Source organism: Stylophora pistillata, chromosome 13 (genome assembly GCF_964205215.1).
Source record: "Stylophora pistillata chromosome 13, jaStyPist1.2, whole genome shotgun sequence".
Lineage (NCBI taxonomy): Eukaryota > Metazoa > Cnidaria > Anthozoa > Scleractinia > Pocilloporidae > Stylophora > Stylophora pistillata.
In genome coordinates this window covers 21,233,670-21,258,747 of record NC_142531.1, presented here as the reverse complement: position 1 = coordinate 21,258,747, position 25,078 = coordinate 21,233,670, and the positions used below count along the sequence as shown (strand labels likewise).

Here is a 25,078-nt window from a genome sequence, read left to right as displayed (position 1 = left end):
GGCGAGAGACTAGAACCCATAGAGTGAGACTCGCTTGGTTGCTTGAGACATAGAACAGCGATAATTTTTTTAGAGAGAATTGGAAAGCATATTAAAACAACAACCACAGCAGTAACAGCAAATCGTAGACACTACATGGGACAACCTTCACTTTTTTAATCTACTCTTTATTCTTTCAAATTTCAATAGCCAAAAAAATTTCTCTATTTTATTTAGCAATAATTTCCGTAAAATCCTCCACAGTACAAAATATTAACAGCGTAAAAAACCATCCAAAATAACTCACTTTCGGCTCACATCTACTCCTTTTTTTGTAGCCAAAAAAATGCTTATAAACATTTTACCTGAAATTTTGACAGTGAACTCCTGTTTCATCAAAACTGGCCTACAACACATTTTTTCTGTGAGAAGAATTATAAAGGTACCACTAAGGTCACAACCAAGAGCTTTATTTTCGGCTTGAATTTAAAGAGGCCATTGATCTCGTGTTTCAAGTGGAAATCTCATCAACCTGTGAGAGACCAGAGAAAACAGGATGAGAGTTATGAACACATCGATCAGGAACCTATGCAATTTGGACACCAAAGTCTTACCGCACTAGGTTAGTATACGGTCTCCAGTTAAGAAGAGACGGTCTAGAGTACCGAGTACTTTGCAGTACTTTGATGATTATTTTCATTCCCTGCCTTATAATTTCTCCGGAAATACAGACGCAGCTAGCATTGTTTACAATGATCTGAGCCCTCCAATCAGAACACTTTCATCCGTCGACCAGTAGCTTGCATTGGATCTATGCAATAACAATAAAGGTAGAGCTGTATGGTTGCCTTGGTAATGTAGAGCTCCTGAAAAGTTTGTGAATTCTTAACCAGATACAATGAATATATGAAGTTCATATATTTTGAACTGCGGTTGTAGATACGTATGATGCACGATCCTCGCAGTAGAGAGCGCTATTTATGCAATAGCGAAAATCAGACCTGAAAAAATAAAAAGGCCTGTACGGGATTCGAACAGGCCTGATTTTTTTCAGGTCTGATTTTCGCTATTGCATAAATAGCGCTCTCTACTACGAGGATCGTGCATCATATGAATTCTTAACCTTGCCAATGACCAATGAAAGCTTAAGGGGGCAATGTTATGCTGTGACAGTATCAAAGGTGCTCATATGGTACTATAAACACAAAATCGATGATAATAGAAGAAATAAATTATTAACTGCCGACGGAAAATTCTTGAGACATGCTTGACCTTCACTACAAATAAGAAACGTTATATCCCTCATCATTAATGCCGGGACGTAAAAAAATATTTATTATTCCAATTGGATAAGCAGTAAATTCTTGTTTTGTTCGGTCTGCATTTTTCTTTCGCAAACAAAAAATATAGCAATGTGCAGGAGTTTGTTTTACAACAATATAACTGCTAGAACCTCGGAGATGTTTTAAGCTAACACCAACAAATCTTTACCTTTGATTTAGCGGTTACGATCCTCAGTATTCGTTTTTGTTCCTTACCACCTCAAAACGTAGCTTAACAGCGAATTGGGTACGGCAACTCTTCACAAAGGTTTAGCCTGTGAATAGGGCCTATAGCAGAGGCTGAAAATAAAACAGGAGTGGCTTTGCTTCAGAGTGGCTTCGGCGTGGCTTCGCCTCGCTCTCGCCGTGGTCGCTTGCTGCCTCCGTCCCTCGTCTTCATTGGGAGATTAGGAGGAGTGAAAAGCGTAGCAGTGCTACTGCTCCTCTTTATGATAAGGCATCAAAGTTGATCACACAGAATGAGTAACAGGCTTGTTTTCGGGTACTGATTTCATCATCCACACCATTATGAGACAAAAGGACTCAGTTAACCGTGAATTTAATTTATTCTGGCGTGATATCTTTGTACAGCATGACATTGATTTTTTTAATTAATAAATTATACTTCCGACTATCATAGCTTAAACCCTCATTGTGCGACTGAACATTCTTACTAGTGATAATATCAAACTGCGAGATTTCTTGGATAAGGAGTAAAATATTGTTTGTTCGGTCTGCAGTTTTCTTTTGCAACAAAAAAAAATATAAGAATGTGCAGTAGTTCGTTTTGCACTGCGAGAACTTCGGAGATGTTTTAAGCTGACACCTCCTGGTTTCATTTCCAAAATTTAAAACAAACAAATTTTTACCTTTAATTTAGCGGTTACGATCCACAAGCGGACCGGTTTGTCAAGAATGATTTGGCATGGATTCCACCGTCACAAAACCTTCCTCATAAGTCCGTGAATCTAAATGCAAAGACAAGAAAGATTCATAAACTTTTCCAGCCATTTTTCCTTGCTAGTTGGTTACCATGAGATAAAAATGGGAATGAAAGCGTATTACCTGAGGTAAGTTTTTGAGAAGTGCTATACTTGAGCAGTTATTTATACTAGTGGGTTGTGTTTCTCATTCTTAAATATTATCACGCAGACTTTCGTATCTAAGATCATTTGTTGGAATGTTTTTATCACTCTTTTGGTTCAATCGCAGTAATTTGTATCTGAGTATAAGATCGCGCTCTTTACTACTTCAAAATGTAGGTTCCCTTCGAATTAGGAACTCTTTCGTCGCAAAGAACCTAGTCCGGCTGTGAATTAGGTCTCTATAACTGGCGGCTATGTTTCCTTTCTCAATTTCAAACACCCGAGGTAGTCGCTCAAGGTAGTTACGGCCTAGAATGAAAAGCGCTGAAATCTTCTGCGGTAACGGAATTAAATTAAAACAAAAATTATTACATGCGTGAATAAAACAGAAGAAGAATTGAGAGAATCATTAGCTTGACCAATCGACGATTGCTTCCCTTTTATGCCCATTCATGTGTTTTTGCGATCTTGGAAGATCGTGTGTACACTGGTTTTTTTTTCCATCTTGAGGTTGTCACCTATTTGTAGAAGTTTCTTCAGTCATTTGAGTGCTGATTTATCCGTGAATATGAAATAGGAATTTTGTCCATGAGATGTCGTCTGCGGCACGTACTTAATAAGCAGCCATTTTGAATTCTTGTCTTCGCATTGTAAACCACGTGGTCCCCAAAGCTAGAAAGGCATTGGTGCAACCTATTACTTACCTATTCTGTGTATGAGCAGCACAGAATAGGCAGTATTTATGCGGGCGAAAGTGTTAAAGAAATCAAAAATAGACGCAAAAAGGTCACAATGGTACGTCATGATAGAGTTTTTCGAGTAACAAGCTAGTTTTCAACTAATGATGGATCAGCTGAAACTAAAATATTCGGTAATTCTTTCATAACGGGAAAGGCGTTATTTATATCTTTTATGAAAAGAACACGAAGAAAAACGACTGCCAAATTGAACAGCATAGTCAACATCGCCGATATCACAAACTGTTAAGCTGTAAACCTCTAAATTTTATCCACAGTCGTCAAACGAGCCACTAAGTAGTCGGAACAATGGAACAAACACAGAAAGGTGAGGCATCATTTTCAAACTATATATTCCTTCAGCATCGGTATAATTATCATTTCGCGATCCTTCCCAGCTTGAATCTTTTCTATCTTGTCTTATTACACCGAGATATTACCCAGTTATCTTTTAAATATCGAGAGTCAATATCGCAAAGAAGAGGCATCACCTTTTTTTCTCGACATTTACCCTACTCGTATGCGAGCCGCCATCTTGGATTTTGGCCCTTTGGTTAAGGCGGTTTCTAAGTTTCCAAAATCGCTTTCCAATCTCTGCTCAGATTGAAGATCAGCGAAATGACTTTTTGACTCGAAAAAAAAATTATCAATCCAAACTTAAGGGCAAAGTTGAAAAACATAACTCATTCAAAACTATCATTTCAACTGTCCGGTTACTTCTTTGACCAAAATTTCGCCTCTATTACGCCTCGATGACCACCATCGTGGTATACGTGAAGACCAATGGAATTATTATCGGTACATTCGGCGAGTAATAACGAATAAACAGCGACAATTTCGAACTGAGGTCGAAAATCTTCGATTTCCGAAAAGATTGTGACATCATATGGTTATTAAATTTGATAACGACCCGGACTGGTGATATCATTTGTACAACTGAAGGGTGCCATCTGCTGAAGGAAATATCTTTTGCACAACACAATGTGAAAGTATTACCGCTTCACCTGATTCAAAAGAATGCAGCATTCCCTCAAGCTGAAAGATGAACTGAACTTTTCGTTAACTTGGCCTGATGGCGAGTGTTCCATGAACGAGAATTAAATTGGACTTAGACTTAGGAGTTGGAGAACTCGTCGAAGAAGGTAATCTAATAGGCGAGGACCTTATAAAAGAGAAATCCTTTTATACATTGAATGGTCGTTATTGCGCCATGTAAACACAAACAATGTTCAAAACAAATTTTCAGATTTTCGAGAGATCATGCTAGCGTCTCAGATACAGCTCATTTTAGCAGGCGAGATTAAAGTGGATTCATCATAACTTCATTAAAATTTACATCCCGAGATGCTCAATTGATCGCAGTACTAGAGCCAGGGCTCTAGGGAGGCATAATAGGTTTCGTATCCTCATCCCTACGCTACAAGAGGCTGAAATTTAACAAGAAGGACAAGAAATTTGAACCTATTACTTTTGGAGTTAGTTGTCGGTTATCCCTGATAACCATTCATCTCTAATGCATTCGACTGACAGCAACTATCCACTTGACTTTGATGAGTGACTTGTGCCTTGGTTGAGCAAACGTCAGTCACTATTACCGACAACAGTCCTCCTTAGGACTACGCTCACTGACCCAAATGATCAGACTACACCATCACATTACCCCAATTTACTGTAGTTTTATGTGTTTGATGTGGTTTTTAGTTTTAGTATGCTGTCTGCTGAAAGGAGTGGAATTCCGGAAAGTGTCTCTAACGTGCAGGTAAGCCAACTTCACCAGCGAAAAATCATTTGTGAAAAGCAATCAGTTGTGCAGAATTCTTCGACCGAAATCTATTTTCATTGTCAAGGTTTCAACAAATTAATAATTTAGGCTAAATGTTTTTAAAACCCGTGCTTTAACAATAAAATATCAAGGTCCATTTCAGCTTAAACTGAGTAAAAAAGCGGGATGCCGCTTTGAACGTATAACTTAAGTGGAAGGTCAAAAAACCTGGTTACTAGTGCATATTTTGCATGTATAGTTGCATATTTCATATATTTCATACATTTACTTTCAGAATCAGGATGATGGAGGCTTTGGCCAGAGTTCTACGTAAGTCCCTCTTACACTTATTTAACCCGTAACTGCAAATTATCAGGTAAATTAATATACGCAATGGCAAAAAAGATCAGAATGAAAAACATGGAATAAACGAAAAAAGAAACGGTATTATAGATAAATGTTTCAATTTTGGTTTTTCTCCTTTCTCCATCTATCCCTTCATGTTCTTTTCTTTCAGAGAAAGGGAGATGGAGATACAGGTTCTCGAAGAGATTGTAAGAATTAGACAATACATATTGCAGGTTGGTAAGGAAACATAACTCAGAAACATGACTTGGTCTTTAGACTGATTAAAAAAAACACATTTTTTACATCAAACCCTCACCAGTGGTTATGAATTAGAAAGGAAATTATGATGACAACAACATCGCTGTGAATTCTCCAATCACTCCTTTGTTAGAAATTAAAAATTTCTAACACTGGACAGGGTCAACCTAAAGGCCCATCTTCAAGAGCTCAACCAATCAAAGCTCTGCGAAGATGAATTGATTCGTACCACACTTTAGTAGAAGTTAATCTGCTAGCCAGTGTAACTTTCACGAGCAGACCATGATTGTTTCTTTTCTAGTGCTACCCCTCAGATATCTGAGCTAAATTTAACCGTGATCCTACACTTTCTCGCCATAATATTCTCACTGTACCACAAGAAAACCTTACCAATACACAAAATCAATTCTAAACTCGCAACGAATCAGTTCGCAACACATTCCCGACTGATTACTGTCAAGTAATTACCTTGTCTCTCTCCACTCTTTCTCTCTCTTTCTTTGCAGTGAGGACCTGGAAGGTCATGAAAAAGATGTCAGCCGATACCTTCGATGAAGAAGAACTAAAGAAATTTCCGAATTGATGATAATAATAATAATGATAATAATAGTAATAATAATAATAATATCGTTTAGTTCCAGTGATAAGGCGTACGGCAGTGTTTTGAATTATTTGAAGTTTATCCAGTTCCTGTTATGGGAGACCAAGAGGATACTATTACCGCAACAGTAGTCCAGACGTGATGTTACCGGTGCATTTACTAACAGTTTGATATTTTCCTTGGTGATGTATTTACTAATACGACCTATGGACCTGACGGCGTTCGTAGCATTCTTTCATTTCTCGTTTATGTGCTATGTCATTGATAGGTTTTAATCTAACTTAACACCAAGATCACGAACTCTCTCACTTAGCTCGATGACGGTATTAGCAGAAGAGAGCCTCTCGATTTTACGTGTCTTGGTGAATCAGGATGTAAATAGCATAACGTACGTCTTCTAAGCATTGCTTCTTAGCATGTTTTGCGTGTTTCATTGTGTTAAATCCTCTATACAATTTCGGAGAGCAGGCAGAGCCTTATTTGCAAGATCAATAGTTATATATAGTTGAGTATTATCTGCCTAAAATAAATAATTCAAGTTATGGCGAGCAATTACATCTTGAAGGGGGGCGATATACAGGGTGAAAAGTAATGATCCAAATATATACCCTTGTGGGACACCATAATGCACAGCACCAGGGGTGGACGCTTGATCTCCAATGACTATTGATTGCTGACGGTTTTCTAGGTAAGATCTGTACCAGCTACAAGACAGTTTAGTTTGGTTTCATCAATTGAGTTGATGATGTAAATTTTTGCAATTTATCTGAGAGAATGATTGAGAGTTTATCCATCTGGATAGATGACCATACCCACGCCAAACAACCATGGCTAATAGATGCAGAAGAAGAAGACCAAAGCATGTACACTTGATTTTGCAATACCACTCTGAGTGGTTCAGGGTGGCAAAAGGAACAGTATTTATAGAGTCGCTCTTATGTTTTGTCTGCCTACGAGGATATCATTAACGATACCTGTTGGCCCTGTTCCACTCGTAAAGAAGCGACTTTTATGGGAAGGCCACATAATGTTGTGGAGGAATAAAATTAAAGCAAAATTATTTACTAGGAACGCATTTCACATCTCTTTGATTTTCCATAATTCAAATGAGGAGAGCCAAATTATCTAGCTAACTTTTTTTGTTGTTAGTTGTATATGATTCATGTCAGGAAAATGCCTTTGATTGAACTTGGTATAAAGGAATAACCGTAAAAGAATGCACTACAAACTTATGAAATAAACCTCTCTCTTGTTCGATTTTATTCAACTTAAAGGATTCGAAAATGTTCACCTCGGAAAAATGGCGAAACACTTAAAGAATTCGAAATATTCACCTCGGAAAAAATGGCGAAACACTTTTGAGCATGTATTTGATGACAAATATTCTTAAGAGATCTTTCAATGTACAGGATATGGCGATGGTAGAAAGACTCATTCTTCGAAAATTTAGACAAATTCGTCGCGTTCTCGAACGCGATTGGAGGGCAACCGAGGGAACGCCTTTTAACCAAAATACTAGGCCCGTACAGTTATATTGAAATCACACTTAACCACATGGCACGTGGTGGAAAAACTGAAAATGAAAAATTTGATTACTAAATAAACATAATAGCAGAACAGAAGGAGAATGACAACGAAAATAGCACTGAAAATAACGATGACTTACGCTGTCCAACTTCCAGGAGAAGAAGAAAGTTGTAGTTCAGAGTAAATCAAAATCACAGTCACACGAACAATCACGTCTAAAACACAACCACAGTCATGGACGCGCCTCTAAAAAACGCCCTTACATTCCTATCTGTTATCCTCCCCCCCATAAACACAGTCTCTTTTAAAGTCCATATCACACTGATCGAGTAAGACTTGCATTTGCGATAGCAGGCACTACCACAAACAAGAGACCTCACCTCGTTAGCGGCGGCGGTTGATTCGATAACACTGTGCGAAGCTTCTTTAAATCTGTATTACGAAGTGCCTTAACTTCAGAACATACAATCTGCAGTTTCATTAAATAGTGAAAATTCTGAATGTTTCTCCAATCTTGAGCCAAAAACTTAGCTATCACGGTATGAAGTAAAGATCCTATTAATAATAATAATAATAATAATAATGATAATAATGATAATAATATACCGTTTATTTGCCACATTGCAGAGTTAACTGAATTAAAGGGCTAAATTTACAATCAATAATTGATTAAAACTACAGTTACTATAGGAACAATAAAAATATCATAATTAACTTTTTACATGTTTGCATATTCACTATTGAAAGAGATAAAAGAAACCTGAACGCTGGGTCTGGCAACGACTTCTATCAGCGTAAAGAATACTTCTGTTGTTGTCGCCGGATCGCAGGTTGTAACTATGGCCACTCGTTGCTGTTCTCGGTATAAGAAAGTTAATGGGGTGGGATTTTCTTAGACACCTTCCGAACATATTTACAGCAGAGCTGAGTTCGTCTTTCTTTCAGGCTGTCAAGGTTAGTAATATTAAGAGCGTCTAAATAACTATAGCGTGGATAGATAATATGTAGAGCCCTCTCTTGAATTGATTCCAGCTTATTAGAAAGAAATTCAAGAATATCATGCCAGGCTTGCACGCCGTATTCTAATATAGGTCTTATTGTTGTCAGGTAAACCTTAAGAATTCCACCTCTATTAACACCAACTATTTTTAGAATCCTTAAGGAATACAGGCGCTTCGAGGCTTTTTTCGAAATGTAATCAATATGCTCACTCCACTTTAAATCATTGCTGATAATAATACCGAGTAATTTATAAGTTGTCACATGTTCAACTGTGTTGTTACCTAGGACAATTAATCTTGTAGTAAAATTATCATTTTGCATGAAGTTAATTAACATTTCTTTACACTTTTTCGGATTTAATTTCATATTGTGTTCTATGGAAAACTTGTGGATGTCATTGGCAGCTACATTTAGTAAGCTAATACCACTCCTTGGTAAAAATTTCCAATGCCGTGGTATCATCAACGAATTTCATTCTCAAATGCCAGTCACGCAGAAGATTGTTGGTCATCACAGCGAACAAAATCACACCCAGTTTAGTCCCTTGCGGGATACCTCCCTTGGGTGATTTCCAATCAGACAGAGAATTCCCAATCCTTACAGCTTGCTATTTCTCAGTCAAGAAGACCCTAATCCAGTTAATTAACACAGTATCTATATCGAAAAATGCCAACTCCCTGAGAAGAATGGAATGATCAATCAAGTCAAAGCCCTTTGAGTAATCAGCAAAGAACATTCTAACTCCACAGTTCCTGCTATCTGTTGCCTCGTGTATCGCTGTAGGATATAAATCAAGGCGTCCGTGATGGAGTGCTCCTCCCTTGCGTACTGGCGTGGGTCAGGTTTTTCCGAGATTTTCGCTACAAGTCTGCTGCGCACAAACCCTTCTATGACTTTGGCAAGGGTGCAGGTCAGGGAGATAGGTCTCAAATCCATTTGGATTTCTTGTGGCGGGGAAACCTTGGGCAGGGGGTTGATTATAGATTGCTTCAGCAGATCAGGTACATAGCCCTCCCTGAGTGAGCAGTTACAAATGTCCATAATTAGCGGGGTGAGTTCAGGTGCGAATTCTTTTAAGACCCTGTTAGGTATCATGTCAGGGCCAATTGCTTTCCCGATATTCAGGCTTGATAAAGAGTCCTGCACCTCCCTGACACTCACTAGAAGGCCGGGGGGACCTATTAATAAAGATCTATTCACCCAGTTCGCTTCTCCATTTTACTATCAACTTAATCTAGTTTATTAGATCAATATCTCTGAGAAATTTGAGATAACGCACCATTAATTACCTTCGCTATCCATGCAGGTTGGTTTTTTGATCATTTATGAGGCAGCGTGGGCCTTAAATGGGTTACATAGTTATGATGCCTTTCGGCAAAAATCTTCCACAATCGGTGTGTGGACATTTTTTAGAGTTACACACGACTTTCACGTAGCGGGTTAAGTAACGATCTCGTGATATTCCTACTGTAAAATGGAACTCGAATATGAACGTCTAAGAGTCGCCATCCATCGTTCCCTTTAGTTTTAATCCAGTACGAAGCTCGTTGAAAACTGCTTCGAAGAAGAAGCTTGGTCAATATATATGATAAAATAAATAAACTTCATCGGCACCTCTAAACAATTAAGTAATGCCTTCGAATATCGTGTTTTTTTCCTCTTTGAGAGACTGTTACACGAATTTTACCACAAGACCTACAATGTGGATTCATCGTTTTCTATATCCAGACTTAGGAGATTGGGGAGAACATTTTTAGGAGGCAAGGAATTAAACTTTAAGTGTGTTTTGCAACCTTAGACTTGACCTGACGAAATAAACAATTGTATGTTCGGCAGAGTATATAGACGAGTTCGCCATATTGTCACTTAAATGTCCTAAACCGCCATTGAATTGTTTGAAAAAAAGATGAAGTAGATAGCAGCTGGGGGGGGGGGGGGGGGAAGGGGCTGGAAGCTACAAAAGCTGGGGGCCTGAAAGCTATAAAAGTGTTAAGCCTAAGTCTCATACTGATGCTTTTTGTGGAGAAAGACAGCTGATCAAATTTATCAGCATTTCCAGACGTATTTACGAAATACCCTTTCGAATTGTACCTTTCTAGCAAGTTATGAGGCAAATTTCGCATGGTGGCGATCAACTGGCTTTCGAGACTTTGGTAGCATGTGGCTCAATAAACAGGGGAAGTAGGCGAGCTCATGGATCAGTTACGGAGACACTAACGATTTAAGATAAGTATAACTTCTATAAGAAGTCGGGGAGTCCTAAGCAAATCTTGTTTCACTGTAGCTTTAAAAACTGAGGTGAACACCAGGTTTACTTAACTTTCCGAGTCAATGTGTAATGAGTCTCTCTGCCCAGACACTGTATTCTCAAGGCGAGTATTACGCTTCAACCTTATAAGCTCCTTAATTTGCGAACAATTTAGCCCATGAAATCTCATTGAGTTGAAAAAAAAAATCATATTGAGGTGTTCAACACTTAAATTAAAGTAACTTGATTATGTGTATCTAGGGAACATAGCACTTTCTGAATACCGTTCTAAAAATATTTTTTACGAAAAGAATTGAAAGTTTCTTTTGTATTTTTTCATGTCTCGATCATCACTGGTAGTATTATAATCATAATTATTCTTATTTTTATTCTTATTAAAACTTTCTACAGCATCATAAAAATAAGTCAGTGTTATGAATCTAGACATTTGAAATTTCACCTTCTCGATAGCATCTATAAGCAATCAGAGCGTTGTTCAACTTTCCACGTTTTTCGAAATACTGATTTTTAAAGTATGCATAGAAAAGTTTGACAGCTACTAAGTTAGCATTAAAGTGCTATTGAAACGTAATTTTCATATCCGAGATTTTTGCAATATAATAGAGTTTGAACGTTATTTGCAAACGCTGTGTACTTTTTTGGGGCCAACGCATAGCGGAAAGTACATTTATAACCATTCGAAGTCGACCGGCTGGGATCAAAATTGGCGGCCATCTTGGCGCGGCCAAAACAGAACAAATCCCTCTGTACCAAATGCCAAGCAGAACATGCCCAGAATCCCTACAATATAGGGCGAGGGCCAAAATAAGAGCAGACGAGGATTTAACAAAATGAGATAAAGCAAATCCTTAACAACGCGGAGCAAGAAACAGTAAAGGCGATCATGTGCTTCTATGAACGTGAAATCGGTCGTTTAAATACCGAAATAAAGAAAACAAAACAAAACGAGCCAAAAAGGCTGGAACACTGAACACTAAGAACTGTAGTACGATCGAATCAGCGCGCGTGGCGCAAGCTGAAAGCAATCAAGACAACTTAACGATCGAGACAGTCAAAAAAATAGCTGTACATCTACAAAGGCGAACGATTCGAAAAAGACGCAATCCCTCATGTGCGTACTCAGTGCCACACATAAAGCAAATTCTCATGAAAAACTGGCATTTAATAGAAACACAACCACTACTGAGCGAACTATACAAAAATCCGCCGCTCGTATCTTACAAAAGAGGGCGGTCGCTCAAATACATACTCGCGAGGGCTAAACTTTGAATAGGCTACCCTAAACACACGCTGGGGAGTCGTGTAGGCCTGTCAACCCCTTTTTTTTACGGCACCATCTTCCTCTTCGCTACTGGAGACAACTTCGCTTCGTTCAGAAGAAGATTCACTTGACAAAACTTCAATATCTGCCATCTCCTTCGCCCACGAATACAAACAAACCGTGAGTGAAATAAACCACGCTATCGGAGTGAACACAACCAGTGACGTCATCAATCCATTTCGCTCGGTACCAGAGCCCGGACATGGTTTTGTGTAAAATTTTTGATTTGAACGGTTAAAAAAGATATCTTTCGCCTCTTTTTGGCCAAAGCAAATTATCTCATGATGATCAGCATATTCAAAACTACAGGTTAGAGCAAAACTTTCAGATACGAAAATTTCGTTTTAGTAGCACTTTAAGAAATCAAAACGCCAGAGGCAAAAAGAATTAAATTCTGGAGCTTGTTTCGCTGTTTAGTGAAAGCAGAGCAAAATTGTAAGTTTTTTCATTCAGCCAAAATGAATTGATTGAGATCGGTTGTGATTACCAGCACATTTCGTTTTCAAGTTCTCTCCATATGTTTAGGTGACGATTGTCGTTTGAAATCAAGGTTTTTCGTGATTTTTCTTCTTAATAAAATCATAGTTAATATATCCGATATCAGTTCTTGCAAAACAATTATTGTACATCTGGAGTATGCCTTGCCTGTCTTAAAGAAATCTTAACTGTGAAATTAAAACAATCGTTTTCAACGTAATACTTACTTTAGAATATGACTGTATAGTTACCAAAATGGTAGGTCTCCCCGAAGATTTCGAATTCGTGTAAACTCCCACGACTGAAACGAAGCTCACTGTCCCTAAGGCTGATGATATGAAAAGTTTCTTGCTTGAATGCAACGTTTAGGATTACATGGTTACATGTCATTGGTCATTGGTATTCAGTTTTAGGTACGGTAGGTCAATATTTGATATACAGCAAAATTTGTTTTGAGTCGAATAACGTATTAGCGTTGGAAGTAACCGGCGGAAACACTCCAGGGCAGTGTACAAATAAAGTAAAGTACATAAAGTGTACAGATATAAAATACATAAAGTGTACAATATAAAGCGGATAGCCATCAGACAGCCGAGCAAGAAAAGAAAACAATAAAAGTAATCAAACGTGTCTTGGCGATTGCTAAGACACGTCGATGTGAGGTTTTTCACTGTCGAATCAAAGATGTTTCTAGCAAATTGTGTCATCTGTTGAAGTCCTAAATGTAATAACTTTCCTAAAGTCCTAAATGTACGGTGGCCCACAAGTGCACACCGAATTTAAAATCTCCACACCGAATTCTAAATCTCCACACCGAATTCTAAATCACCACACCGAATTCTAAATCTCCACACCGAACTCTAACTCTCCACACCGAATTCTAAATCTCCACACCGAATTCTAAATCTCCACATCGAATTCTAAATCTCCACACCGAATTCCAAATCTCCACACCGAATTCTAAATCTCCACACCGAATTCTAAATCTCCACACCGAATTCTAAATTTTCACACCGAATTCTAAATCTCCACACCGAATTCTAAATCTCCACACCGAATTCTAAATCTCCACACCGAATTCTAAATCTCCACACCGAACTCTAAATCTCCACGCCGAACTCAAATTGCTCACACCGAATTCTAAATCTCCACACCGAATTCTAAATCTCAACGCCGAATTCAAATTGCTCACACTGAATTCCAAAGATCTGGGAGACTGGACCGAGTACTGTTTCATCGAATTGAATTGTGGAGAAAAGAAAATGGCGACTAGGACAGTAGCGTTAAAATGTGATGACTGTGGCGCAACGATATCTATTAACCGATTTTGTTCCAACTGCGGTATTGAGCTTAATCTCGAAAAGCTACCGATAAAGTATTACTTTAATGAGGGGTACGAGTATGAAGTTATTTTGTGTTTTTTGCAAAAGTACCATGGAATCCACATGAATGAATAACATTGAGCAATAAAATGCAAAAACATCTATTTCACTTAAAAGTGAGCAACATATTGCCCCAAAAACAGAGTAATCAATAAAGGACAACATTAAACCAATGCAGGAAACTCTCTCCCTCCAAAAACATTGCAGTATCTGCTTAAAATATTGCATCTTAGCCTGTACGAAAAACACAACTTATGCCCCAACGGAAAGGATCGTGGAGACGTACACACAATTAGCCTAAAATAAGAGCCAATAGAAACAAAGCATTTTCGATCCTTCTAGCGAGTGCGATATGGTTGTGAAACACCTCATGTGTGACTGATACCGAGAACGAATCTCTACCAGTCTATTTAGTTAATCGGCAACTGACGAGATCCACAAGATTAGGATCGAAACCGCGGTCTTGCCTGACCACCTACAGAAAATGTCGAAAGACATTCTAACGGCAGATGGGCTACCATATCAAACTGTTTCCCCACTCTGCGATGGACATTTGTTTTTGTCGGTTCCAGCCTGGCGCGGCCGCTAACCCAGATGCTCTCCTGAGCAAATTTTCAAAATGGCGGACAAGCCAAAGAGAGAGATAAGAGAACCAAAGCGATTCTGCAACGAATACTCAGCATACACCCCTGTTAAAAAGGTCATTTCACAGAGAAAAGATACAAAATTGTATGATGTTGAAGTCACGGCGGTTGACAAACCCAACAAGAGACCGAAAATTCACTACATTGGCTACAGTACACGCTTTGATGAGTGGAGACCCTTCGGGGACGGTAAAGCATCTGAATATTTTCTTTCGAAATTGTATAGATTAGTAGGCTGCAACAAAAATTTATTGGACGACGTTTAGGGTAAAAACAGAAATCTAACTTGAAAAAACTGTATTTATTCCGACTCTTTCGGAAAATAACTTTACAAATCTTACTTGTTTATCTTGTGAGTAAACGATGGTAAATTAATACCCGAAGCGCTTTCCGAGCTACCCGATTCTTCTCCCACTGCTTTCACGCTTATAAAACAGGAAACGAGCAAAAGGAGGAAGGTGTGGCTGTTTTGACTAGCCATTTGACGAGGTTCAATCTGCTCCTTGTTCGACAATTTCCATATCAAAACAAAGGAAATTTGTTCCTCTCTTTGATTTTGGCGGTACATTTTCAATTTGCGCTTGCGTAAGAGAGAAATCGCCCAAGACTCCTTCTCGGTCTTGTTTTGACCACGAACGCCTTCTTAATTTTGACGGACCCGCTCGGGAAAAGATGAAAATGACGAGGGAAAAACTTTACTTTGTAGTACGAAAATACACAAAATGGAAAGCCATGATATTATGGTTCAATATTTCGATGGTACATTGTTAACTTTTTATACAGAGAGTCGGTGAGATGATATAACATCCAGAAATCGCACTCGGTTTGAGTGGGCCAATGAAGTGGGTGTGGTCACGAAATTCAGTAAGAGACTTTTTGTACCCCGTGAGTTTGATATGAAATGCCCAGGGCCAAAGCAATGCCAATTCGATGAAAAAATACTCGGTCCAGTCTCCAAGATCTTTGAAATTCGGTGTGAGCAATTTGAATTCGGCGTTGAGATTTAGAATTCGGTGTGGAGATTTAGAAATCGGTGTTAACAATTTGAATTCGGCGTGTAGATTTAGAATTCGGTGTGGAGATTTAGAATTCGGTGTGAGCAATTTGAATTTGGTGTGGGCATTTGGAATTCGGTGTAGAGTTTTTGAATTCGGTGTGCACTTGTGGGCCACCGTATTAATAAAGTCCTAAATGTAATAACATTTGGTCCTAAATGTTATAAGCCTCCAATGCATTAGTTTAACTGTGCTTGTGCATCCACATTGAGATGTTAAAGTGACAACTGTTGCACCAAAGAATCCTCTGACCACAATTCATGGTGTAGAGTGGGCTCTCTCGCTGATTTTAATCAGGGTCCTATTTTTTGCTTGAGATGTACGCCGAGAAGCATTGGCTACAAACCTTCACACGTATTGTTGCGCTTTTGGCATCAAATTGAAAGATCCTAAAACAATAGAACGCTGACCAATCCGGCCATCTTGACCGAACAGGCTTGGTGAAAAGATTTTATATGTTCGGCAAGTAATTTTTCGCGGAAAAAATGCGTTTTCTTTTTAGTAATAACGGATAACGGAAAATAGTATCTTTGTTTCACGCATCGCGACTGGCATATCATTCACAGTTCACGCCTTTAACTGTTACAATCACGAATCACGGCAATTAAAAACAGCCAATCACGTTTCCTTGAAAACCCCCACGTTTACAATTAGACATGGAGACGAGACGGACGAGACGAAATTATTTGTCATGTCTGACCATTTACTAATGTAGATTTAAAAGACATGAAAACTGAAAACTCTTAACCTTGGGATCCTAAAGAAGTTATTGAGAAGACAAATCTGAATTTGCGGAAGCATTGTGGCAGTTGTAAACGAACGATGTAGGTAATTTAATATTACCACAAGAGCTGTTTGCCCATTCAGACTAGGAACAATCTAGGACGTGTCAAAGAACTGAAGCGGAAACTGTTTTCAAACAGAATTTACATAAACTTCAACAATGCCTCTGTTCAGGGATACAACCCGTTAATCGACAGCAGATAAAGGCGTATTCTTTGCATTTTCTTCTCAATATATAGGAAACTTTATTTTAATTTCTCCTTAGCGTTTTCTAAAATATACCACAAGCTGTGGTGGACATTATGCTGGAAGAAATCGAAAGTGATGACGCAGGAATATTGGTAGCTGAAGGCTTTTGAAAAGTTCCGCAGTATATGTACTTTCCTTAGTCTTAAAACTCATTAATCGAATGGTCTTAAATTCAACCCTTTGCCTGTACTTTAAGTTAGACTTTGAGGGATATTTCTTAGGCTGCGCAAAAAGGTTGGAAAATGTTCGTTTTTCCGCGATGAGCCAAAAAGGCGATGTTTACCGATGAGCCAAAAAGGCGATGTTTTCCGATGAGCCAAAAAGGCGATATTTTTCTTGTTTTTCCGCGATGTTTAAAAAGGGACTAACAAGGGACATTGATCAGAAAGCGACAACATGTAGCGATCTTTCTTGTTCTGTCAAGAAAAATGCATCTAAATGGTGGTTAGTCTTGTTAAATATCTACCTTGAAATTCAAGTTTCTTGGCGGCGTACAATGAGACTGATTAGCGTAATGATTTATACATCGGAAATGCGCCAGTACATCACGGAATTCATCCTGAAACTTGTTCTCAGTGTTAGGAAGGCGACTGAGGTTGCGCTCCGACCGAGTCCTTCTATTGTTTTTGAGAAAGAGTAAATGTAGCGTGATGTGCCTTAAGTAGGGAAATTTCCCGTTTGAAGTAGGACAAATCATCCCTAGCGGTACTACACAATTCGCGCCGGATACTCTGAAATATGACCTTGAGAACAAACAGACAGAAATTCAAAGAAAAAAATTACTTTAAAACCTTTCAATCTTAGCACGGTTTTTAAAATGAGCCGTTTACAAAGCAAAAATTTATTGAAAAGTAAAAACCAAACGTTTTCGACACTGGGTCACCATCGGGGTAAATAAGCACCGTACGCTAAATTAATGTTCCTGATGTTTTGAACGGATTTTTTCGAAGGTAGGGAAGGTATTCTTCTTCAGATAAACAGTATCAGTTGAAATTATGTATTCTATTGATCGTGTATGATAATTTCAGCGTGAGAAAATCAGCCAGAATTAATAGAAACGACGGTAAATGACTTCGAATTACGCTAGTTTTAACAAATGGTAAACACCACAGCGTACACTATTGAGTTATGGATGCACGCGGGAGGTTGCTAAGCACGAAAGAAGCGTAAGAGTCGCTCGAGGCGATAGCCGAGAGCGACTCTAGCTTCTTAAGTGCTTAGCAAACCTTCCAATTGCATCTATAACTCAATAGTGTACGCTGTGGTGTTTACCATTTGTTTTATAACATAACATTAACACATTGTTGCTAAAGAGTTCCCTTTTATTTAACAAATCTTACGCGACCAGAAAAAAACAAGCGGAAAAATAGTCTTTGCATTTGCTCATGTCAGCAGCGTACACTCATGGGCAAATGGGGGACGCTAAATTGACCAATCAGAGCGCGAGCTGTACTTTGGTTATGTTATAATTATCCTTAAAGCAAAAAGATTTCGCTCTGATAAGAATCAAGAATGATTTTTTTTATTTTGAGAATCGAGAAAGAGAGCCAGCTGTGTTTTGTAGCACAATAAACCCAGAGGGTCGTTTAAACTTTTTCTTTGTTTTGACTGTCTAGCCCTTCTACTGCTTTCTGCGACTTCTTGGCAGACCTTGTCCAAACGTTACGATCAACCACACAAGCGAGTGAGTCACTGCGGTACTTCAGAAGCGCAGAAGTGGATTGATAGTTAAGCTTAAACAGTAGGATAAAGTAATTGAATAAGTTCTGCGTTTGAAAGGTCTTCAGTTTTTCTTTTCCCTTCTTTTCATTCTTTTGCAAACTTCTATTAATTTTCTTGTATTTATTTGGCAACAGCGGTTGATTCTTGATGTTTTCGTTGAAACTTTTGCGCGAGGAATTTGTGCGCGGCTGGCCAGATTGATCCACTCGCACATGCCCAACGTTTGACCGCTGGTTTCAATTGTTGTGTAGTTATGCTGTACAGTCAGAATGCTCGGCACCTACCGCCCCAGCTGCTTCTAATCTTAGTCACCACCAGGCTCCACGCTTACGACTGTAATAAGAAAGAAGAGGAATTGCAATGTGACATTCGACATCCCTTCTCGCCCCAAATAAGTCGATATCTACTTCTAAAACAAACTAAACATCTATTAGCTTATCACCATCGTTGACTATGCCTTTTCGGCTTTATTGTCCCACAGAGAGAAAGCCAGCATCCCACACTAGATTCTTTCGTCCTTTCAAATTCTTCAACTTCTACTTTGTTCGCCTCTGATGATTTTAACATTCGACGTCCTCGTAATACAGTGCCTTATCACCATGGTCTCAGTTCTTTGACTGATATCCTTTCGCCGACTCTCCAGTATCGCAGGGCAGCTACACGTATTCAACAAGGTCGAGCAGGGCTTCATAGACGTCGTTTGCTAAAGCAGAGGGTTTCCTGTTCCCTTCGGAGTTTGCACCATCTTTATGGCCCACAGACCTATCCTGCAATAATGCTTGTAACGCTAAAACCATAACGACTAAAATATTCAGTCTTATGTTAAATAAAAGCAAGTATTAGCGTAATACATTCGATGCGCATCTCAAAGAAAACTTTCGAAAATATTTCACGGGTTCGTGAAATGTTTTTCGCACTTATTATTATTTTTATCATCACCAATCAATTGTTGCTATACGAACTCAAGAATCTTTTCAAAGTCAGTTCAACCAGTCAATACTGTACAACATTAATCAGCAAATCTTTTGTGTTACTGCCAGCTAATTTGAAACGGAAAAGTTCTGCTCTTTACGAGCACGTCACTCTCATAGTGCCCATTAAGTTGAAGAAAAGTCCGTTTCAGAGTCAGGTTATGCTTTTTTATCTAATGAACAAAGACTGAAATGTGCTGAACTTGAGCAAGAGCTAAATGAAATGTGAGCAGCAATTGTCAAAACAAACATTGAAGTGGACCATGAACTTAGCAACGACTTCGCTAAAATCTTTGATGAGACTGATGACAAAATCACTCCTTTTATGAGCCTTTTCTGGCAGCAACAGAAGAAACTGTTCTCCAGCAGTCGTGCTGGGGTGCGGTACCATCCGATGATCATCAGGTTTTCAAAGTCAGTTCAACCAGTCGATATAACGTTAATGAGCAAATCTTTTGTGTTACTGCCAGCTAATTTGAAACGGAAAAGTTCTGCTCTTTACGTGCATGTCACTCTCATAGTGCCGATTAAGTTGAAGAAAAGTCCATTTCAGTCAGGTTATGCTCTTTTATCTAATGTTTGATCGTTAAGGAGATCAGCGCGTCGAGCAAACCATGTTTCCTTTTTTTCTTTAAATCAATTAGTATACCGTTAAAAAACGGCTCACACGATTAGTTTTACTCACATCGCAGAGAAAGCAAAAGCACAAATTCGTGCGTGAGTTTTTGGGGATCGGTACATCATTAACAACCTTTCACATAGATAACCCTTTTGAATGTGCTGGTCAGCAGCTTCTTTTCATTTACACCTGTTCAATGTAAGTCACTGAGTACATAATTTTATGCGGACCACGCAGTACTTTTTTTTGTTAGTTGGATTTGTTGCATGCATTTCAAGATCAAGAGAACACAATTGTTCCCAATTATCTTCTCTTGGGGAGAAAAATAATCTCGTCGCTATTCACATAACCACGAAAATATTCGACAATTTGAAAACAATAACTTTCTGGAGAGCCGGTCAAGATCCGAATTAGGAAACAAAATGTGCATGCTAACAAGGTCTGGTCTAAAAAGTAAAGACAAAAAATTTATATCCAAGCCCGCAAATTGTCCGACCTACAAATCTGCAAACTTCCTCGTCCAAGTTCTTAAATTGGTTTATGACTTGTACCTCCATCACTGATCCCACAAGTATACCGTTATCACATTTTTCCAAAACCTACTGTACTTAAGAGTCTGAGCCAGTAATATATGGAGGTATTGGTCAGCGTGCTCATTGTTTTGCCAGCGGTCATTAGATGCTGTCAGTATAACGGTCTCCAGCCAATGCTAGTCGACTTGCGACTCGTAAGTAAAAAGATACTGGTTTATATCAGCGAGCCCGCAATGTGACATAAATACTGTTCAGAGGATTTTTTGGTGCAACAGCTGTCACTTTAACACCTCAATGTGGATGTCCGCAAAAACACCAACGCATTAGCGCAGTCGAACGATTGCATTAGAGGCTTATTACATTTAGGACCAAATGTTATTGCATTTAGGACTTTATTACAATTAGCACTTTATTGCATTTAGGAAAGTTATTACATTTAGGACTTCAACATCATCCATATTGAAATTATCGATACTATGGTTTTTTTCTTTTTGACAACAACAACTTAATTCGCACTGTAAAATTAGTAATACAAAACACTTTGTTTTATTTAAATTATGTAGTAGCTGACTACTCAAAATAACTTACCGAGGGGCTAAACTCGTCAGGTGACTGCCATTAGTCATTTAAAATATACAATAGTGCAGAACCCAAAAAGTTTTTTAAAAAAATAAGTATAAAAAAATTAAGGGAAATGAAACACAATGAAATTAAAACCTTTACACTGTTCGAAATTTCGTTTTCGTTCTAAGGATGTCCTTTACGTCCAGTCACAGGTATATGTTTACGTTGTACAATAGGCGAAATATGAAGATTTGCATAGGATCAAAGAACGGTCGCACTCTACACCTTAAAATAATCTGAACTAGTTAAAAAAGCAAACAAACAGACGAACAAACACAAACTTATTTCGCTCCAGTGATTGTTCCTTAGCAACGCGCGAACTTTGTGGATCGTCATAAATTCGTGAGATTAAGTCCGACGGGATTGCATTGAACGGTCGACTGCGTCCTGTAATTGTATACAGAGAGTTTTTCCTGGTATATATTGGATTAAAAGTACGGATTTTCCTAGTTAATAAAAAGGACAGTTGATTGAAACAAATGTCAGTTGCATCGGGAGACGATCAGATTATGAAGTAAGTTACTTTAAAGAAAGAAAGTAACGATCCACTTTACTTTCGGAATATTCGATTTCAGTATACAAAAAATATAAAGATACCTACATTTCTAATCCGAAGTTCAGTTTTGAGACAACGTCTGAACTTATGCCGATTGTTTTCCTCGTTCACCTCAAGCGACTAGCTTCTGCTTCAAACCAGAGTGATAACAACTAATTAAATGTAATTCCAGAGTTTGGGAATCATACCACCTGTACTCTGTAACCAAATAGGATGTATCTTAATGAATTGGCAGTTTCGCCAGCGATAAACGTTCACGATGAGACTACTAGGCAAGATAAACATATGTTTTTTTACAATAGACTTCGAAGCAGAAGGAAATGATAAAAGAGGAGATCGTGTGAAACTCACAAACCATACTCCCTCAAGCCCCCCCTCCCCCCACACCCTACTTTCCTTCTTCTTGTGGATACGTAGTCAGCGAGAATAGGATGCGTCGGGTGGAGCTAAAAATGGTGTTTTCTGTTAAACAGTTTATCCGGCACAGTTTGAACAGGGCCTGACATCAATCAGTAATATTCACTGGTAATTCGGTCAAAATCGTAAGCGACCCTCCCTTTACTGGAGTCCAGTAGATTTTGAAAGGTTGAAATATAGCGTTCATTAAATCTGACATTTTTAAAGTTATTCTTCACGAACAGTTTTTCAAGAGCTCCATTCTTGTTTCGTCGGACAATTTATTAGGATAAGTGTTAAAATAGACCCATAACTGTGAAATGATAGCAAGTAAAGAGCCATTTTAAAGTTCATCGATCGATCCAGCATATACAGGTAATGTATTTGATGTGAAATCAGTAACATTACCTTCCTGTTCGCCTTTTTCCCAACATAAAAGTTTTTTTCCATCTGAAGGATATTTCATCTTTATGCACAGTTGGACGTAGTACTTTACGGTAATTCAGTTAGCCCTGTTTTAATTTTCGTAAACAAGTTCTAATGCAGTGCGTAGCGTTTACTGTATGGAGAATGAACGATTGATAAACTGCCTCACAGCCTTATACATTAGCTATTGCCACCCTACAATAGTATGACAGGTCTCCAAATTAAAAGGACCGGTAGATTTGGAAGGAGCACGTTGCTGTCCTACATACCACTTAGACGTAAATGAAATGGAGTAAACTGACACTTTATCATACCGCCTCCCGGTTAGAGTGCCAGCCGAGACTGTTGTGCGGGAGGTCGAGGGTTCAAGCCCGGCCGGACCAACACCCAAGGTCTTAAATTAACTGAAAAGAATGTGCTACCTTTCTATAATATCAAGAAATGGATAGACATTCTAATCTTCTCGGATAAGGACGAATAGACCGTAGATCCCATCTCCTGCATCTATTAATTAGTTCATTTGGTTAGGCGGGGGACGTTAAAGAACCCACTCACGAGATTACTGTTTACTGAGAATTTGGGGTTAGGTGTCAATTGGTACGAAAGTTCTGTTCCTTTCTGCTGCCATTCCCGTGGCGAATAGATTAAAATTAAATTAAAAAATTTAAAAGAAATTAAAAATTTAGATGTTACAATGTCCAGTTGCGCTTTACAATGTATAAGAACTGAATTCAATTAAACTCTGACACATCATGAAGAAAAATTCCTCTTACAAGCTTAAGGAAAATGTCTAAAAGATAGAATGTCAAATAGGTAAATGTCTAAATGTAACAAAATATGTAACTCTATACGAAAGGTTTTCTAAAAGGATGAGTCATAACGTTTTCTCAAGATTCAGATCGTCAAGCTTTAACGATGAAATGTTTAATAGGTAAAATGTCTAAATGTAATATATTTTGACAATAAAAAATCAACGTTCATTTCAGCTCAAACTGAGTCAAAAAGTGAGATGATTTCTATGTACAACGTAAGTCGGAAGGTTAAAAAACCTGGTTGCTAGTGCATATTTCACATGTACATTTGCATATTTCATATATTTTATATATTTGGTTTCAAAATCAGGATGATGGAGGCTTTGGTCAGCGTTCGAGGTAAGTCCCTTTTGCACTCATTTAACCCATAACTGCAAATTATCAGGTGTAATAATTTACGCATCAATGTGAAAAAAGATCAGAATGAAAAGCACGAAATGAACGAAAAAAGAAAAGATATTAGAGATGAATGTTTCAATTTGGTTTTTCTCCCTTCTCCTTTTATCCTCTCGTGTTCTTTTCTTTCCGAGAAACAGAGATAGAAATACAAGTTCTCGAAGAGATTATAAGAATGAGAGAATACATAGTGCGGGTTGGTAAGGAAAAGTAACTCAGAAACATGACTTGGTCTTTAAACTGTGATAGAAAACACATTTTGTACATCTAACCCTCACTGGTGATTATGAATTAGATAGGAAATTATGATGACAATAACAAAGTTGTGAATTCTCCAACCACTCCCTAATCTCTAACGCTGGAAAGAAATAACCTAAAAGCCACCTTCAAGAGGCCAACCAAACGAAACTCTGCGAAGATTAATCGATTCGTACCACGCATGATGTCGAGCTCTTAGTGTAACTTTCAGGAATAAGACCAAATTTGTTTTTTCTTAGTGCTACTCCTCAGACCCAATTCATAAACCTGAAAACAATTCAACGGTCTTCCTACACATTCTCGCCATAGTATTCTCGCTGCACCAGAAGAAAACCTAACCAATACACAAAATTTACTCTCAACTCATCCTCATCATACTCCTTTCTCTTATTGAGTAGAATAAGGCGACAAAGTCCCGACTGATTGACGTCCATTAATTTTCATCTTTCTTTCTCGTTTACAGAGGTAAATTAAAAAGGACCTTCTCAATTTAAACACGGTGACGCAAAATCTCCAGCAATTTTTGTTCTATTCCCTGCAACGATCGAAACTAACCATGAAGGAGCAACTAATAGGAACGCCAATAAATACAAGCTATGGATCAATGCAAAGCTGTGAAAAGTAGCTGTGTGAGTGCTGAATTAATCCTGTTTCTGTTACAGGACAACATCATTGTGCGACTACCCCGAGAGATTTCAATGAAATTACAGCTTTTCTGGCCATAAGATGTACCGAAGAAAAGACTTAAACTACGATAACTTAACGGGTCCGAAGCCATATTTCAAAATCTTAACTTAAAAGCCGATAGTTTCTATATTATTTACTTATATTTCTTTTGTTTGATAATAAAAGTTATTGATATCTCGATCTTGAATGTATTCACGACCGGCGGATACCAGCACATTTTGAGATCGATAATTACCGGGTCTATCGAGAAACGGGCTCCAGGTTTGAACCTTGTTCA

At 38.3% G+C, this 25,078-nt stretch overlaps 1 protein-coding gene and 1 long non-coding RNA gene across 11 annotated transcripts in view; one reads left to right on the top strand and one right to left on the bottom strand.

Annotated features, from left to right (window-relative positions):
• Positions 1 to 186: 186 nt before the first annotated feature.
• The window catches only part of LOC111329319 (uncharacterized), a 32,437-nt gene continuing 7,545 nt past the window's right edge, over positions 187 to 25,078 (bottom strand). The window contains exons 1-5 of one of the 10 annotated variants that reach the window (XR_015994656.1): positions 12,916 to 13,072; positions 5,960 to 6,004; positions 2,171 to 2,269; positions 1,471 to 1,806; positions 187 to 511 (exon numbers count right to left, since the gene is read on the bottom strand). Coding sequence is in view for 6 of the 10 variants with exons in the window: in XM_088743194.1 (XP_088599320.1) it covers positions 19,180 to 19,290 (111 nt within the window). In the remaining 4 variants the exon portion in view is untranslated. Of the gene's footprint in view, positions 512 to 1,470; positions 1,807 to 2,170; positions 2,270 to 5,959; positions 6,005 to 12,915; positions 13,073 to 18,059; positions 19,291 to 25,078 lie in introns of those variants that run through there. The other 9 variants (XR_015994657.1, XR_015994655.1, XM_088743195.1 and 6 more) reach the window with 9 other exon arrangements.
• Positions 2,235 to 6,634, top strand: LOC111329320 (uncharacterized). Its single transcript, XR_002694701.2, has 6 exons — positions 2,235 to 2,371; positions 3,402 to 3,451; positions 4,825 to 4,882; positions 5,181 to 5,215; positions 5,403 to 5,466; positions 5,998 to 6,634. It is a non-coding gene; the product is annotated as an uncharacterized LOC111329320 (long non-coding RNA).